Source organism: Suillus discolor (assembly GCF_016758755.1).
Source record: "Suillus discolor strain FC423 chromosome Unknown F5147scaffold_88, whole genome shotgun sequence".
Classification (NCBI taxonomy): Eukaryota; Fungi; Basidiomycota; class Agaricomycetes; order Boletales; family Suillaceae; genus Suillus; species Suillus discolor.
In genome coordinates, this window is record NW_024541335.1 from 161,781 (window position 1) to 180,026 (window position 18,246).

The following is an 18,246-nucleotide window of genomic DNA, read 5'->3' on the forward strand; positions in this document are numbered from 1 at the left end:
ACCAACCCACACCAAGCCGTCGCACACAACCTGATGTTACATCTACTCGTTTATATAACAGTTGGAAGTCTCTTATTCCCACTCTTGTCATGGTACAGCTTGACTACACTGTGAGGACACTAGGAGCACCTCTTCAAAGGATACCCACACTGGCCTTATCTTTGTGCCGCTCACATACATGCGCACAAAAACGCACGTCCATCATATGTCTTTTTTTGATTGTAAGTACTCATATATATAGCACATTTAATTAAATAATTTAAATCGCTGTAAGATTTTGTTTCCGTTGAGGTCTTGAGCTGTAGATGTGCTACCCAAGCTCAAGTCCTTGTTTTTCATGGCTTATTCCCAATGGCTCCCTCACAACCTCGCATGGCAGTGTCTGTCAAGTTACTCGCCTTTTATCAAACCCTTTTCGAACGCTCTTGTGATGCTGTCAATGCACTTGCCTCTGCACTACACACTCACTATGTACGATGAGGATTCCGCATCACAAACTCAAAGGTAAGGATCCTGCCTAAACTGCGTATCAATTACTCATCTTAATGTTACAGGATGAGGTTATCCAAGAGCCTTTCCGATGAAGCCTTGGTCAAGCCATTCAATGGTTTGACCTTCTACAAGTAGAAGTTGAATGTCAGCTCGAAAATGCTCTATCAGCATGTTGGGACCGTGTAGAGGCTGAACACCGGGAGTGTCAGAATGTTTCAGCCTCTGATGCCACTGCACCAGAACTACTCATTCCTCGTGAGCGTTGTGCCTCCATCCTTACACAACGATGTCCTGCATGCTTTGGTGGGATAGCATTTGGTCAGGACCTGAGCGAAGGAGGTGATATACACGTGGCAACAGATGGAAACTTCCATCACTGGCATCGGCGATCAGCTGGTGATTCACCACACTTCTATGACACCTCATATTTTCTTCCAAAAGCACAAGTCGACACTATTGATCATCGTATCCTTCGAAGCCGCAAATCTCCGCCTAGACTGCACAAGTCATTAGTGCCCCACGATGCAATTGATAAATGTGAGAATTCTTATGAAGCTGCTGATGGCAAGAAGCAGAAGTCTTCGATGGATAGCTTCGATGATACCGGGGTTATGGCACTTATATGCCGTCATGACATTCCTCTCTTCTTTGCCAACATAGATACTCCTGGCGAGCAGCAGAAGTATGCTGTCGCCTTGATTGATCATCTCTCTGCCTTACTACCTCCAAGAGCTACTGTTGTCACACTTTATGATGTTGGGTGCGTCTTATCACGATCACTGCATCAGGTGAGTCACTTCATGACTTGGAGATCAGATTCTGATTTATTCTACTAGTATGACATCCTACCACCAACTATCATGAAGCGCTTGCGCTTTGCCACAACAGCAATGCATGCCTATGGTCATGAATGGGCCTGTCAACTTGAGTACAACCCACGAATGTGCCATGGCCTTGGGCTGTCAGATGGCAAGGGAACCGAAAGGTTGTGGTCAAGACTTGTTCGGCTGATAGGAATCCAGCATTCTTCCTCAGTAAGTTCTTTCGATGTTCTACTAATGGAATTTATTGACAGCTGGTCCTAGTGTCAGCGTAGACTGTGGTTGCTTGATTGACAAGCAGCTGCTATTGGACTTGAAATGCGTACAGATCTAGGAGATTGGATTAAGCGTCGACTTAAACGTGGGGTTGGCGAGCAAGGCACAGCAGCACAGAGCATGCTTGAGGAATGTGGAGTGCCTATCAATGAGCTATGCAATGAATGGGCCTCCCAGAGACAATCTCAGTTATCGATTCGTGCTCGTATGTACCCTCCCAGCCCTCTTGAGCCTCACTGAGCTTTTGATTTAGATGCACCTGCATGCCTGAAGAAAGAGTTAGACACTGTTCTTGCTCTACAAGCAGATCTGGACACCTCAGAAAGGGCATTGCAGGCAACAAGGGAGATGATGACCAAAGCTGATGCCACAGATGATACACTTGAGGCACTCGACAGCCTTGAACGGGGTCATCAACATCTCATGGCCAAAGTTGAGGTGTTATATGCATCGCTGAATGTTCATGACCAGTTTCCAGAGTTGAAAGGTGTGAACCTTGACTTTGTTCGGACACTTCTTTTAGCACGGGACATCAAGATCAATATTCGCAAACGTGCTATTGGGAGCTTCTTTGAATGGGATAAGTTGGATCGTGCAGTGGGTGGCGCACAACAGGCACTAGGTAGGTGGTACTAGTAATACTTCTATTTGATGGCATTGATGATACTTGGTAGTCACTAAACTTCATCAACAGACTCGCAAGGCAATCTCAAAGTGTCAACCAGCCTTGATGACTGCACTCCGCAAGTTCAATGCATATTGTGAGCGCCTCGAGGAGCTCTATGACCCAACCTACAGCATCCCGCTTCCAATGCCACTTCCAACCAAGCTCAATGATCTATGTAATGATCAATCTTTGATGGAAGATGTATGGATCACCCCTTTGACAGGTGATGTTCCTCGTTGGCTAGAGGACCAAGATATCCGTGATGGAATTTGTGCGATGTTGAAGAGAGATAGATGTATTGAAGAGAAGCAGCGTCTTGGATTGGAGGCAGACAATCTCTGCAGATGGTTTGGCGATGAGCTTTCAGCAATAGAACTTGCTCTTTTGACACCCGGTAGTAAGTATCCTACTTCACTTTGTCCTTATGCAAGCTCAGTGCATTGCAGATGAAATTTTCCTAGTCCCACTTCGCCAGCGGCAGGAGCATCTTCAGCATCTTCAAACCCATTGGATGAGCTCACTTGCACCTGCAGCACGATTCACATCTTGCGCAACAGATGCCATATCCCTAGCTCAAAAACTATCAGGTGTTTTCGAAGGTTGTCCTCTTGAATGCATCAATACGTTTCCTGTCTCGTATATCATACCTACTGAGGATGAAGAGGCTGGACAAGAAGTGTTCTTTGAAGCTGATCACGCAGCTCTCAAACCTGAAGATGCTGTCCTTATGGACATTCTGACTGGTGGAGTCACTGGAGGTGAGGATGATAATGTCGACACTATCATGAATGAACCTAAGGCCGACCTTTGCTGGCAATCCCCTGAGGTAGCATTTATTTTTCTGATGTTCACGCTGTAATCCATGCTCATGAGTTTTCTAGGACATCACATTTGACCGAAGGCCTCTACCAGATGCAGGGATCATCATTCCAGGCACTGTCGAGACACGAGTATCTGCTCCTTACCATGGATGTCCTAGTCAAGTATTTGAGCCAAAGGATATTGCACTTCTTGCTTCTCAGACTGCGCTGCTCAATGACACTTGCATCAATGGATGCGCTATGCTTCTTTACCTAGAGGCAGTACAATTATCTCGCATGGTTGAACAGTTTGCTATCCTTTCAACTCATGACCTCCTGCGCATCCGATATAATGCACCTCATGATGTTCTGTGGCAAAACATGTCATGGACACGTTACTGGGCCAAAGAGGTATGGATCCTTCCCATCCATAGACCATCACATGTTGGCCACTGGGTTCTGTGTGTTGTGCACCTCCGAAGCAAGGAGCTCCATCTATTTGACAGTTTTGTGGAGCGGAAGCCCTGGAAAGTCAATATTAAGGTTCGTGAGCTCATCTAATTCATTTCAGCATGGACTAAATTAATCCAGGACATCATGAAACTGATTGCTCGTCTTCTGGGCATTGCTCGACAACACAATCACATGGTTCATGTCAACATTGACTTTGATGGGTGGGTCGCACATCCTCTGATCGTAAGTATTGTTGCTACCTCAATCGAGTGAAAAGCGATCTCATCTGATACATTCTTAGACTGAAGTAGTCCAAACAAATGGTTTTGACTGCGGTGTTTGGGTGCTTGCTGTAATTGCAGCAACACTGCACGGGTACCACTGCATGGGTCTTAGAGAGGAAGACATGCATGCTTTTCAACATTATCTAAGAACACTCATACTTCAGATCCCAGTATCTGTTACGCTGACTGTCGGTCGGCGTGTGCGAACTAGGATAGGTCTTCTCAGCGACGGCTCGAGTGAGCCTACTGAAGCTGAGGGTGGTTCTCGGCTTGACGGAACGTCAAGGGTTCCTCCGGTGATCTCGGTAAGACGGCGCTCGTCAAGATACAGGGCTAGCGGATACGGCTAAGAAGCGGGGAGCGACTTAGAAGTGCGGTCTTAGACAACCAAGTTGGAAGACTTAGTTGAACAAGTTCTGGGGATGAACCTAGTAGATTAAAGTAAAGTCTAAGTACAATAATCTGTCTACTTATATGTGCTACATATAGGTATTCTAGCTCAGTCTGTAATCTATAGTATATCAAGGATCTATGATAACAAGACATGAGGTTCAGATAAGGTACATGAGGCTTAACCTCTGATCAAGCATGCAGCGCTAAGTGCGACTGCGCATAAGTACCATGAGGCGCCAAGGGCGCTCCGGATCTACATGAAGCGACATGTGGTATACATGCGCTGATCTAGGGTGACCATGAGGCGTACAGCCTCCATGGATCAGGTACAAGGCCATCTAGGCCAGGGGCGGGGTCATAGCGCCAGGGGCGGGGTCACAGCGGTCCAGACCGCTGTCTTTCTAGGCACGGGCGGCGCACCGCCGCGTGGGGAGTCTAGCAGAGCAGGGGCTGGCGTAGGCAGAGCTGAGGCTCCTGTAGGTGTTACGGATGCCTGTAACAGTATCCTAGCTAGCTAATATCACTGTCCAATGTATATGGATTTAATCCTGCCATTATCATGTGCACCTCATTGTGATAACGATAGATTCTGCAAGCACGCCACTGTAAGAGGCACTGTGCCATCCTGCAGTGTCTGTCACAATCTTCCATACCATCAACATAGTCATGCAATATCATCCACTGCCTCAAGAGCATGTCAATACTTTCCCTCAACTCAGCACAAAGATCCATCACTCCCTCTGAACTGTGCTTCTTAGCACGCTCATATACCTCCTCCCTCTCATTCGGCATCGTCAACCATGAATCACCTGGACAAGGTTTTGTGTCCAGCAAACTTCTGCTGGGGTGTCCAAAGGTTGAGGAGCATGATATGGCAGATTGACATCCCATTGCGCAAGATCTGATTTGTCAAGGTTGTCGGCACTTTGTGATGCTTGTTGAAACAGGTAGGTATCTGGAAGATCTGTTGTTGCGAGGTTGATTAGATTGGATGGAAGGGGTGGGAGCTCAACATCGAAATCAAGGGTAGGTTATTTGGAAGCATCAATGAGGGGCTTTGTTGAACCCTTTCGACTGTGGGCTTTGGCATATATGTGCAAATTCCAAAGTCAACGAGTGTTTTTACCTCTGCACACGTAGTATTAGTACTTAGAGAAGAAATACTCAAAGCAAGAGTTCTTTGCACCTTTCAGATCGAGCATACTTTGTGGTGTGTTGATGTGTTGCAGCAGTTTTATCAGCAAGAGTGAGATGTTTTGCTTTCCACCCCATAAGTAAAGAGGCAGGGCGCAACTTATCTCAGTAAGCAGGCTAAAGCAACTAACATGAATGTTGGAGAGCTGATTTATTTCACCAAATACAGTTTGAATAGAGAAGATATATTAGTACCATTCAAACCAGCATGTCATGGAACATCTTAATATGTACACTAGACGATTTTCATGTACACTGGAGGTATTAGGATATGTTTTTTGTATGTAAACATTGTTATTCAAGCGCTGATTGGCTCATTAAACTCAGTAGTCATTTTATCAGGGAAAAGCTCCTTTACAAAATCAAGGTAATTTCAGGAACGTGTCCCTGTCTGCACAGACAATCACGAGGTCATCTAGTTCCTTTGCAGTGCAGGGGAAAGATCTCATCACCATGACCGTCTCTCAAGAGGTACGCTTACCCCTCGCATTGTCTGCATTAACAAACATTACCACTCCCAGACCCAACACATCCGTCCTTTCTTCACATGTGCAGTGCTTCGCAACATCAAATTCACGTCCATGAGCTATGCATCCTTTATTGACCTCCAAGACAAACTACACCAAACCATCGGGCACAGGCGAAGCCTTGTTGCTATCGGAACACATGACCTCGACACCCTCACCCCTCCATTCCAATATGAAGCTCGTACACCCACTAACATCGCTTTCGTGCCTCTCGGTCAGGAAACAGCGCACACCGCTGCAGAGCTCATGCAGAAGTCTTTCACATGTGCACCGAGTAGCCTCGTTGAACATGTATACTCCAATATCCTTCGCGCTCCTAGTAACGTCATCCCTGTTCTGCCAGCTGGTTACCTCCTGAAACTCATGAACCCACTGAGTTACATCTCATACCGATCTTCTTGCAGGTTGGTTCCCGTCACTTTCGTCTATATTCCTTGGGCTTCGCTCCACACGGCTCTTAGTATTAGCAGGTGCAGAGCGCCTTGATACGACACTTATGGTCAGTCAGATGCAGGGCAAATTCTGGCTTGAAGTCATGGGTGGTTTGGGTGTGGGACATCTCGTGCATGCTCGAGCCGCGGCTTTGTTTGGCCCGAGCCAACAAATGGTTGTAGCAAGCCTCCTGAGAGGCTACAAACCCTCTTCAGCCTCTGGTTGCTAAACTCGCAACCTCTCGAGCCTCCTTAGTAGCGCTACATTACTTGGTAGGCTGAGGGCACTGACACTGTGCTTCTTCGAAGTTTAATAATCTGAAGTTTCATTTTGAACTTACCGTAATTGTCCATATTGCCAAGTTATCTTGGAATGTAGTAGATAGGCAATGGAGGTGTCTCAATCCATTATCCAAGCATCAGATTTCATGGGTAAATAGTGAGGAAGAGCCGCAATATCTGAAATACCACCCATGTTAGGCCCACACAGAGATATAATGCTCTGACGAAAAGAATTTCAAGTGTTTGTATTGTTACAAGTAACATCGGTCATGTGGCCCCCCTATCATTTTCCCTTCGTCCTCGCCCTCACCATCTACCGGCTCACCCTCCTTTACTGACTTTCCGTTGACCGGATCCTCGGGACCGTTCCCGTCCCTCACATCGCCCGCCTCTACCTCTACCTACGCACGTGCACACACGTTCCTCCCCTGATTCGACCACCAATGTGGTCCCGCACCTATAAGTCGGTCTGACTCGTGCCACCAATGTGGCTTTCCTCTTTCTGCTCCTTCTGACTGCGGATTCCCGCACATTGTATTCATACCGTTGGTCTGTCCCAACGTTTATCGGTCTCATTCCACATTCGACCATCCATCACTAATCCGGCTCTGTTGCCAACGCACCTATACCATTCTCGTTTCCCCTTTACCCTTACCTACTGTGCGGTAGCCTTGCCCTTAACCCTTTCCACTTAGTATAAGTAGTCGGTCACCCTGTACTAGATTCTCTAACTTGAATCTACTCAATCTTCCCTGGAACATACTTCCCTCTGAACACCCCTTTGGCTTCAGTCTCTAGTATCTTTTCTTAGTTGCTCATTGCGACTAAGTCTACCTCAATCGACCTCATCGTTCGGACAAGACTGTCCTTACCTTGAGCGACTTCAAAGACATCCGTCTTAGAAGTCACGTGACACGCACGTACTGTGATCACTGCTGACTCGTCATCGCCGGTCTCACTTGCTATACCGGATCCTTCCGGTTACGTCATGAACATTAGCGGACGACGCCCCTCTTAGGGCTCCGCATAACAGATCTATTTGAGTGCGTAACATGTATCTCATTTTTTTATCAGGACTGATCCTCTGGTAGACCATGGTGAGCCTGAGTGAGAATCTTGTGCAATATGATGTGTTTGAAGGTGTACAGAGGTGTATACAACTCAAAAATGATTTAATTGAATTCAACTATGTTTGAACTACGTGAGTCAATCAGAATCAACTGTAGTTACTAGCGCTACGTGTTACAGTTACCATTTCTGGAAAGTCACTTTGACACTGACTCCGCACTTCTTCAAAGTTCAATTCAATTTTTTGAGCTTCCTTGAACTTACTGGAATTGTCCTCACTTTTCTCTGGCACATGGTCTGCACATTATCGATTGATTGCTATCTACAGCTGGTGCCACTTTCATACGTCATCTAAACACTACCTCCTGTACGTCATCTAAACACTACCTCCTGCAAAATGGCCATGACAGTGACCAGCACATCGAAATCACCTCACCTCATCGATGTTGCCACGCTCACAGATTCACAATCTTTTTCTTTTACTCGGATTGTGAGTAATAGTGTAATCGGATGTTCAAATTTTGCTGACCTGCTTCCAGCTTGTTGATGTAGCCGTGTCAACAGAGGATGTCCAACTTACTGAAGCCTCTGGAGACTCCTGTCCTGGTGAAGAATGGAAGAAGCTTGATGGGATACCCTGTATCATGGGTGGGATGAGGGCACTTGTCGGTAAGATTAATCATTACACATTCATACTAATCATCAAATTATTTCAGCATCACTCGGTGGGCGCACAAGTGCTGACTTCCCCTGGAAAATGCTCCCAAAGGAACTAGCTCGCCTAGGTATGTCCTCACCAATTACCCTGACGAGACCTTGATGCCTGGCAAGCTGTGTCCCTCTCTCTCTCGCACCAAAGGCATTCACGATCTGAGCCACCAACATCGTGCCAATCTCATCAACCACCTCAAGGCAGGCACCCTCACCATCCGAGCAGTGGTGAGCAATGCTGCTCGTATACGTCTCACTACCTCAAAGGACCCTGTTATAATTGGAGATGCCCCCTCAGCTTGCTCTATGCACTCCCATGGGCAATGTGCATTTGCTGATGGTCGCATTGACAGAAAGGGTCTTCCTCATCTCAATCCATCTTCTTTGCCTGCCCCTCGTCGTCATACCCAAGTCATCGTGGAAATCACATGGCCACCTCCTCGCCCAGCTTCTCGAGCAGTCCCCAAACTATCCGCTATGCATACCAGGGAACTTATCCCACAAATTGCTTCTGTCGAGGGGGGATCTAGTTCCAAGTATGACGACAGCACTGACAATGCAAATGATTATGAGGACGACTCAGAGTTGCAATTTAGTGAGAGTGACATTCGCCCTATGAAGCGCCTTAGACATTAATCAAGAGTCTATCCTGTAGATAGCACATGGACATAGTTCATACTCTGGGAATAACCTAATTCTGTCTGACATTGTGTTGTCTTGGGCACAAAGTAAGGTTTCAGCCATAGATTAATGTGATCTTTAGTCACAAAATTACTTTGATTCTGAGCCCTCTCTAGAGCCTCTGGAGCCTCCAAGAGGTCTACCAATTCACCCTCTACGCTCTCCTCAGTGGACCTCCATGATGTCTGGTACGTTGTTCTTTGCTTCTGTACTTCCTACCCATTATTCTAACTTGTTTGGTCTCAATGAAATTAAGGATTTCGCACACACCAAAATTTGCCATAAGTACGAGGCATTGTGTCCTCATTTTTTCACCCACCTTTGTATCTGCTAGTCCGGTATGTATTTTCATTGCTACATGCCATTTTTTCTGATGTCGTGCAAAGGCCATGATGCTCAATCTATCAGACTACTATTCTGACCCTACTGATGATCAGGCGTCCTCACCTCCTGCATACCTTCCTGTGTTGTCACCTGCTGCTACAGGCTCTGAGTACATGCAGGAAGGATATGTCCAAGAACAGTTCGGAGGTGGTCGATACAAGGATCCGCCAGCAGAACTCACTCCATCAAGACTACGCAGCACAACCAAGCCAACATCACGGGATGTTGGTATTGCAAGGGATGCTGCTATCCGACGTCAAGCAGCCTGTGCTCCCAGTGACCATACCACTAATAGCCTCATTCCTGGTAATTCTTCATTAAAGACTTTTCCCCAGATTTCTGACTTTGCTGCTAGATTCAATGCCCTCCAGCCATCACAACTCTCCTTTGGTCAAGAATATGCCTGCTCAGCACCCTGTGCAGGTACAGGATCTATTCTCCAACACACTGGTACCCACTGGCCAGCAGCAGCAGCAGCCAGTCATGCCTCAAAACATGGATGTATTCAGCCAGCAGCCACAGTATGGCGCTCTCAATTCAAACTCCATGGGTCCTTACAACCTTCTCACAATACCATCTGAAGCCCGGCCATTGTGGTCCGTGCCATCGCCTCTGATAGAAAATAATGCTCCAGGACTCTTGCCTAGCCCGCTAGCATCTTATTCGCAGTTACCAACCTCACCGCTTCTCATGCCTGCAGTTGCAGGTCCAAGCTCTCAGGGAAGCTTACAACCTGATACGTGTGGATCAGATGGGCCCTGGGATTTTTCGTCAGTGAGCTCCTTGCCAGCTCAAGGAGCTGTTCCAATGATGCATATCATCCCACCAACTCCCCTCAAGCCTGCAGAGGGTTTGGTTCCACCTTCGGCTAGTGGACCATGTCAGCGTGCAGTCACATTCAGTCCATCGACCACCGGAGGATCTTATGTCAAGTCTGATCTTACAATGGATGATGATGGTGCCTCTGTTACTGGTCGCCGTTCATTAGAGACGAACTCTGCACTCGAAGAAGGTTACACTGCTTTGGATGCTGTCGTCAATGACACCGCCAAGAATACGAACATGCCCTTGTACCAGGTAATCAACCTGTGGATGAAGAGTCGAGGTCGAGTGATCAATAGCACCAACTACTGGAATCTTTACGCAGGGTACTTCAAGGGGTGCACATGCCAGGAACTTGCAAGGCTTGGTGACAGTGCTCCTCCCCAGGATGGTCTGATGACACCAAGTAAGTGATTCATTTATACTGTGCATGCACTCTTCACTCAATGCTGATTATCGATCTTACAGGCACTGGTATCCGGTGTCAGTGCTATGAGCGCTTCAAGAAAACCTACCCAGATACCTATCAGGACATCCTCGATACCTATGAGGAGCTCGACATACTGACAGATACTCAAACAATTGCACAATGCACGCAATCATTCCAAAAAAATTACAAGAGGGTAGGAAGTATTGTGAGTGATCTCATTCCATAATATTTTCTTAACGAGCTGAGCATCTTACCTGTAGCTTGATGGAGCCGCTGCCAGGCAAGGTTTCGAGGCAGCTCTTGTCATGTGCGGCAATATTGTCAATGAAGATGCATCACTTGGCCATGTTCACATGACGCCCGGTGCCGGTGGTGTAAGTGTTACGTACCTCAAAAGTTTTAATATCTGTTAATACCCTCTGTAGTTCTTTGAGAAGCGCTGCCGAGCCAGTGACCATGCAATCATTGGGCATATGAAGGCCCATGTATATAACACCACCTCACTTGCTGCTGTGGAACAGGCCTTCAAGGATGCTGAAGGGGATCATGACCTTGCGCCAATAGAAGTCTTGGATGTGAGCTCATCTGAGGCAGGCAAAGAGAAGGATGCATTGAAGTCACTCAAGGCTGGGTTAATCAAACAAGTTGGTTCATAACGCATTATATCTCATAGTGAAATCCTAATGATTCTTTCCCCAGCGGAACTCGGTGGCAAGTTTGCAGATAGACCCTTCCCCTGGATATTGATGGCTAGTTCGTTGGCTAATGATAATCTACGCATTGAGGGGTACCCTGCGCACTTAAGTTTGATGCCAGGAGAGTCTCACAATACTAACTCACAGAGTAAAGGTGTTGCAGGACTCACACAACGTGAAGTTGGTGTACTTGCCTATGCATTGAAGGCAAAGACAATGCGTGTTGTCAAAGTAACAAAAGCTATCAGAGGTACATGCTAATATTTTTGTGGGCTCAATTTAGCTCATGATGACTTGACAGCGGCTGTGATAGCCTCTAAGGAGCCTGTCATCATCGGAGAGGCACCTCCCGCGGACTCTCCCTTTCCAAATGCAAGGTGAATGTTTGTCAATGGAACTTTTGATTATAATGGCCCTGCATGCCTTCAACACAGCTCTGCGACAACCAGGAAGAAGAAGCCAAAAGCCCCATCATCATCTCACACCCAAAATGATGATTCTGGTACCGTAGCCAAGGACACCACAACTATCATCCGCAAAACAAACTTACGTCCTGAAGTACTCATACCTCCTCCTCCTCCTATTCCACGTCCATTCAGGCTTGCAAGCGCCTCCCTACCAAACCAGCGGCAGCTCCAATAGAAATTCTGTCTAGTCCAGATGGTGTCAACAAGCCTGATGAGGAGGAGCCTCTTGACTTGTCTGATGACAAGCTCCACAGCGAGGATAATGCCGACTATGATGATTTTTCACGCTCGCGAAAGCAGAAGCTGAATACTGGAGGTGTACCAGCTGTGAAGAAGCGTGTACGACCAATTGAGTTAGAAGAGAAGATGGCCATTGAGAACAAGCCAAGTGCAAAGGCTGCAGGCAAGGCTCGTGCCAAAGGAGGGCACTCATCTCCTCTCACAGTAGGATTCTCAGGTGACGAAGAACATCAACCATCACCCACTATAGGTAAGTCTTTATGGTTATCTCAGTTCAGCGGGAATCCTGACTTATGATTAAACAGACAATGCAGCAACATGTATTCGTGATGGACCTCCCGATGTTGCAAAAGGTATTTGCTCTGCATATATGTTCGGATATCTACTAACATAAGCCCAGTGCGATGTGCACGCCCAGTGGCTAAAGGAAGCCAGCCTCCTCTCACCAAGGCCATGCGTCTCCTGCAAGAAGACAAAGACTCACAGAATAATGGTGGAGTCGTGCACCCTGAGACATCTGTTGATCGCCCAACCTCTGCACAAGTCACAGAAGCACCCATTCTTCCAGTAGTTCCGTCTTCCCCATGCAACTCAGAACATCCTGCAGAACGCACAGAAGGTAATGGACAGTCTGTCCATATCCAAGATGTCCCTCCCCCACTACCTCAAAATCCACCACATGCTTCATCAGACGGTACTCGTCCTAGCCCTGCCATTTCTAACCATGATGCACTGGAATCTCGCCATGCTGACCCTCATGGGGCACACAACAATCACTCACATGAGCCCCCCAACAATCGATACCTTCATGGTGACTTGCGCGCTCATTGAGACACCTCTCCCGCACTACATAATGATCATTGTCACCCCAGTGATGAGCCACGTGGTGCGTACATGTACCATGAGGACTTGGGCCGGCATGCATACACCAGGCGACCACGACCTGGAGGAGAGTACCCTTATCAGAGGGAATATTTGTATTATGGCGACCGTGGTGAAACTTACCCGGGATATGCATATGCTCCTCACCATGAGAGCACAGGCTATCGCGATGCCACTGGGAATAGGCGACCGTATTATCGTGACATGCGGTACGCAGACCATGAACTTCTGGATGACCGCTTGCGTGGTCCTCCCCCACCAGACATACGTGGAGAATACATGCATCCAACCAGTTGTGAGGGTCATGTTGGCTATCAGCGTGCATATCAGCATGAGCCTCCTCGAGCAGATGGACACCATGGGAGCAGGAGTCCCATTGCCAATGCACCACCTAGTCAGGTGACGGTGCAGGAACAACCTGAAGGAGGAACCATTCCAAGGTAAATCCAAGGTGTTTGTTGTCTCGATGGTATGAACCTTTTGTATGTACAATGTATCACTCGCTACGTATTTTTGTGCTGTTAATAATACATGCATTTTGTGCCTCATATGAGTAATCTACCTCAGCCAGATATCAATCAAATATAAATGGTGCTCACACAGATACCTTAATGGCCGTGTCACTCAGTGGTCAGTGCGTCGTGCAGGGAATAAACGGCTGGTATTAAACATACAAATATAGTCCAAAAAAACAAACATAAATGTGAGTATCACAAAGGGCACTTAGAGGCGCAGAGGGTGGAAGAGGTCGAGCAGAGAGCATCACAGAAGGCATAGAGTCTAGAGAGGCACAGAGGGTGGAAGAGGTCGAGTAGAGAGCATCACAGAAGGCACAGAGTCTAGAGAGGCACGGAGGGTGGAAGAGGTTGAGCAGGAGCCTATGATAGTAGTACATAGTACTATGTAGGAGCAGAGAGCATCACAGCGCCAAGAGGAGTAGTGGGAGCATCAAGAGCTCACAGGAGGAGAGAGGTACTACTAATCCTCAGAGAGGTCTCATACTCACACAAGAAGATGTCCTGTGGTCCTGGGCTCCTGATATATTGTTCCTACTGTTGAATGCATGCTGGGGATTATTTTTTGAAGTCCATCCACCTGGAAACAATAAAATAAGAACATATTTTGTATTTTTATATATATATGCTATATCTATTGATGCAGAAGGCTCCAGGAGGTAAAATAAAGATGGGAATCTCTTCATGTATGCTCCTAAACATGTTTTGAATCACCTGGGACACTTCCCTACCACAGGGGCAAAAATGTGAAAGTATTCTGTATCCTATTATATGTTAAATGGTCCCTGGAGGAGGAGCAGGCACACAAATAAGCAAAAAAAGTGGTCTATTATATTATATTACACATATATATTCCAAACTACTACTTATATATGAAGGGGGACCTATTGTGGTGTAATGGTGAAGCTGCAGTGATGTGGGAAGGGTGTGGGAATAATTGATATTGTGGAGATTCCCAAAACGGTCGATGTTTTGGGTGTTGTGGGGTAATTCCCACGCTCCGGGGCTGAAAATGCAGTGTGGAAATATTGTGGGAAGTCCTGACATGAGGATTGAGCCAAATAGGAGTGAATTTCTGCTTTTAGAAGCCAGAATAACTATACTAACAGGATGTATCCTAGACTGATGGATAACTGTAGTAAAGTATGTATCACAATTTATGGATCATTAACCATATTGATGTATCTTTCTGCCATCATGTGGTGAATAACCCTACGGGTATACCTGGACCCAACACTTTCCAAATGTAACCCTTTCTCTCAGCCAATATCATTTTTTAATTCTGAATCCATAATTTCCATTTCTCCCCCATCCTGTTGTGTCACGTGCCTCGCTTAGTCCTCCACCAGACTTTTTTCGTATTCTCTGTTTTCAATGCCCTTCCATCCAACTCCTGTCCTACAATATCCTGCTATCCTGTCAGTGTACGTCTCTTCTTTATCTATATGACAACTTACGCCTTCAGCAGGAACATCGTGAACACCTTGTCTTTCTCTGTCATGTTTATGATTTCTTGCTCATCTGTCTGTCTCATTTTCATGACTAAGATGTTTCCCTCATGGCGCAATCCATTATTTCCCATCAGGTTGATGGATTCCAATAGAAACCTCACTGTGCTGATACCACAGATTGCTGGCTGTCAAAAAATCAATCAGGGTCTTGACAATGCTCTTGGTAACAAGAATCGGGTGCATTTGTTTCAACGTCTCGTGAGTGGGGGACTGGTTATGACCGGTAAAAACAACACAAACCACATCACGGATGTCATCATATGAGGGAGGTAACAAGGATTGCACTTGAGGCGGGTCTTGCAGCCGAATAGCAACGTTCCCTTGGTTATACCACTGAGACAACTCCTCGCTCTGGCGATAGCCACCCACTTGGAACTTGTACAAATAAAAATGGGTGACATGAGGCGCACATGCACGCGAGACCAACATGAGGTCATACAGAGAGGCACTTTTCAGTGCACTACGGACAGCGTCTGGCAACCGCTCATGGCCATAGTATTGAAAGTTAGCTAACGAGTTGAGAGGTTGATGTGGTTGCTTGCATAATAAGTATCCACAACAAGAAGGACAAAGCAAGAGAGGCGCCAACGACCAGCAATCAGTCATACCCTTAGGATACAAAATGGCGCATTGATACAATTCAAAATCATAGGATCGTGGGAGTGTGTGCTCCAGCAAGCGTTCATTTTGCAGGAGACTGAGAAGAAATCTGGATAAGTCAACAGAGACGAGGTCAGCAGCGCGAACATTGTATGCACAAACTGCACAAGCGCCACGTTTCTGGTTGGCAGGGGACATCTTGTCCTGCCATTCAGCGATGATGTTAATCTTGTCAGCCATCGTGCAAATTGTAGGGAACTGAAGATCATCCTCCACAAGAGGATCAGAATCAAAGTCATGTCGATGGGCCGCAGAGTCTTGTTGACGAGTAACAATGCGCTCCATGTCAGAACGAACGGCACAGGACTTGGCCTTCACAGTAGCGCACGTCTGTTTGCTCAATTGAAGAAAGGGGTCAGGGAGAACTTCCGGGTCAAACGACGTCGCGCGTGCAACAAATGCTTGAAGACAAAAAGTAAATTACCGCAGTGGTCATTACATATGTGAACTCGCAGCAAATCACGAACATAATCATGGGTGTCAGATGCCTTGACAGACAGCGAATGAGACCGAGCCAAAATCATTGAAATGAGCACAGGTCATCATGGGAAAATGATCAATGACATGGCGGACAGTTGGGGCTGACACCGCCAAGAATACTCCAGCTGGATACTGCTGAGAAGCGGTGAACCGCGCTCTCGATACTCCTTGATACTCAAACAATCTCCGGAGCAGAAAGGAAGACACAACAGAAACACCTTCATCAGCAATATGGTAATCTGCAATAACAAGAGATGCAGGTGGAACGAGTTCATGCGCAGAGGGCACAACAGACGACGAGGAGGCGGCCATATCAGGTCGATGTGAAGATGAAAGAACATGAGGCCCCTCAATGAAGGGGTGAAAGGAGAGCGCGAGAAATTGTGGTCCTAAACAAGCAAACCGAGCGGACCGCTAACGGGCCGGTAGCGATCATTGGACAGAGGATTTTTCTCGTTATACCTGTACCCTAGTCGGGTCCAGGGATTCACGATCATGTCCACTGCAAATTATGGAGACATAATAGAAGTGACCGCCCCCGCCGATTTTCATGTTCACCTCAGGGATGGTGAATTATCAAGGCTCGTTACCCCCCACGTCCATAAGGGTGGTTTCTATCTTGCCTATGTCATGGTACGTGCTAATTACCTCTCAGTTCATAGGACAACGATCAACTTGACGATCGCAGCCAAATCTTGTGCCCCCAATTACCACTACAGAGATGGCAATCGAATACAAGAAAAGGTTGAAGGAGTACTCGGGATCATCCAAAGTGGAGTTCCTCATGACGCTCTATCTTTCCGACGCTCTCCATCCCAACGATGTCAAGAATTGGAAGGCTGCGGGTATTGTCGGCGTCAAATCATATCCCCGTGGCGTAACTACGAACTCGGACGAGGGAATCGAGAGTTATGATAAATACGACGAGCTATTCAAAGCGATGGAGGTGCACGGCATCGTGCTTAACCTTCACGGAGAAATTCCATCCGACCACTCCAAAAACATCTGCGTCCTCAACGCTGAGGAACGTTTCCTTCCCGTTCTCGCAAACCTAGCGAACAAATATCCCAAGCTGCGTATCGTTCTCGAACATGCAACGACTGCAGCAGCCATCAATGCTGTCAAAGTCTGCGGTGACAATGTCGCATGCACAATCACAGCGCACCACCTCTCCCTCACAGTCGACGATTGGGCAGGTCAATCTTTCCACTTCTGCAAACCTGTCGCCAAGTTTCCAGATGATCGACGTGCTCTTCAGGAAGCTATCAAATCCGGCAACAAGAAATTCTTCCTCGGCTCTGATTCTGCACCGCATCCGAGCCTTTCAAATCGACAGCGACATCTACAAGCGGGTGTGCGGCAGGGGTTTATACATCTCCTATCCTTCTCCCCCTCGTCGCACACCTTCTCGATTCGTTCGGAGCGATCGAAAGGTTGGCTGATTTTACGAGTAATTTGGGCGCGGATTTTATCAGATTCCGGCGGATTCAGACGCCCCGAAGGTTTTGTCGAGAAGGTGCAAGGGGTGAGTGTGCAGGCTGAATATAGTAGCGAGGGGAAGACAGTCGTGCCTTTCTGGGCAAACAGACAGATCGAGTGGCAGATCGTGAATATCAAGGAATGATCGAGGGGCGAGATGTTCGAAGGCAAGAAAGAACGACCGTTTCGTTCGTGCATGGTCTTACTATAGGAGATGGTTCTCGCCCACACTGCTGATTCAACTTTGTACTTACATGACATGTAAGCAGTCCACTCACCTGTAACCTACATCTTGCAAACGTAGCTGCATGCAGCTGCGGGTTTAGCATATTGTCATGGTTATGACGTGAACTTGGACCACTGCTCTCATAGCTATCATCCCAGGCGAGACTCTCGCTGTGATCCTTGACATAGCCAGCTTGCATGGAGATTTCCAATTCTTATTTTCACGTTCTCTATGTTTGGCTTATAATCGCCCACAGATTCACATGTAGGTCGTGGGTCCTTACATGTTATGTTGAGTACAAGAAATGAAATTCCGATACATAAGTGAGCGTCTCCGGTAAAGGGAGGCTCAAAAGGTACAACCAGTGCAAAATGG

The 18,246-nt window shown here is 47.0% G+C and overlaps 7 protein-coding genes across 7 annotated transcripts; 6 read left to right on the plus strand and 1 right to left on the minus strand.

Moving 5' to 3' along the window:
- Positions 1-89: 89 nt before the first annotated feature.
- Positions 90-4,130, plus strand: F5147DRAFT_821605 (uncharacterized protein; the record flags this gene model as incomplete). The annotated part of the gene is made up of 13 exons (XM_041443713.1): positions 90-225; positions 326-471; positions 555-560; positions 642-1,280; positions 1,329-1,530; positions 1,615-1,794; positions 1,843-2,211; positions 2,264-2,653; positions 2,688-3,014; positions 3,169-3,603; positions 3,628-3,752; positions 3,811-3,963; positions 4,080-4,130. The coding sequence occupies 13 exons, from the start codon at positions 90-92 to the stop codon at positions 4,128-4,130; spliced, it is 3,159 nt and encodes a 1,052-aa protein (XP_041287003.1).
- A 1,703-nt stretch (positions 4,131-5,833) lies between these two features.
- Positions 5,834-6,568, plus strand: F5147DRAFT_821606 (uncharacterized protein; the record flags this gene model as incomplete). Its single annotated transcript, XM_041443714.1, has 3 exons — positions 5,834-5,851; positions 5,902-6,253; positions 6,312-6,568. The coding sequence occupies 3 exons, from the start codon at positions 5,834-5,836 to the stop codon at positions 6,566-6,568; spliced, it is 627 nt and encodes a 208-aa protein (XP_041287004.1).
- Positions 6,569-8,486: 1,918 nt separating this feature from the next.
- F5147DRAFT_551765 (uncharacterized protein) lies at positions 8,487-8,765 on the plus strand (the record flags this gene model as incomplete). Its single annotated transcript, XM_041430419.1, has 1 exon — positions 8,487-8,765. A coding segment is annotated over one exon (279 nt), but the record flags the coding sequence as incomplete, so codon positions are not given.
- A 2,012-nt stretch (positions 8,766-10,777) lies between these two features.
- F5147DRAFT_549499 (uncharacterized protein) lies at positions 10,778-11,237 on the plus strand (the record flags this gene model as incomplete). Its single annotated transcript, XM_041430385.1, has 3 exons — positions 10,778-10,921; positions 10,977-11,090; positions 11,142-11,237. Coding segments are annotated over 3 exons (354 nt in total), but the record flags the coding sequence as incomplete, so codon positions are not given.
- Positions 11,238-13,012: 1,775 nt separating this feature from the next.
- Positions 13,013-13,444, plus strand: F5147DRAFT_779572 (uncharacterized protein; the record flags this gene model as incomplete). Its single annotated transcript, XM_041442317.1, has 1 exon — positions 13,013-13,444. One exon carries the CDS (start codon positions 13,013-13,015, stop codon positions 13,442-13,444), a length of 432 nt encoding a protein of 143 aa, XP_041287007.1.
- A 1,642-nt stretch (positions 13,445-15,086) lies between these two features.
- F5147DRAFT_585725 (uncharacterized protein) lies at positions 15,087-15,632 on the minus strand (the record flags this gene model as incomplete). Its single annotated transcript, XM_041431885.1, has 1 exon — positions 15,087-15,632. One exon carries the CDS (start codon positions 15,630-15,632, stop codon positions 15,087-15,089), a length of 546 nt encoding a protein of 181 aa, XP_041287008.1.
- A 1,029-nt stretch (positions 15,633-16,661) lies between these two features.
- Positions 16,662-17,790, plus strand: F5147DRAFT_747988 (dihydroorotase; the record flags this gene model as incomplete). Its single annotated transcript, XM_041440007.1, has 3 exons — positions 16,662-16,799; positions 16,855-17,691; positions 17,722-17,790. 3 exons carry the CDS (start codon positions 16,662-16,664, stop codon positions 17,788-17,790), a joined length of 1,044 nt encoding a protein of 347 aa, XP_041287009.1.
- Between the last annotated feature and the right edge of the window lie 456 nt (positions 17,791-18,246).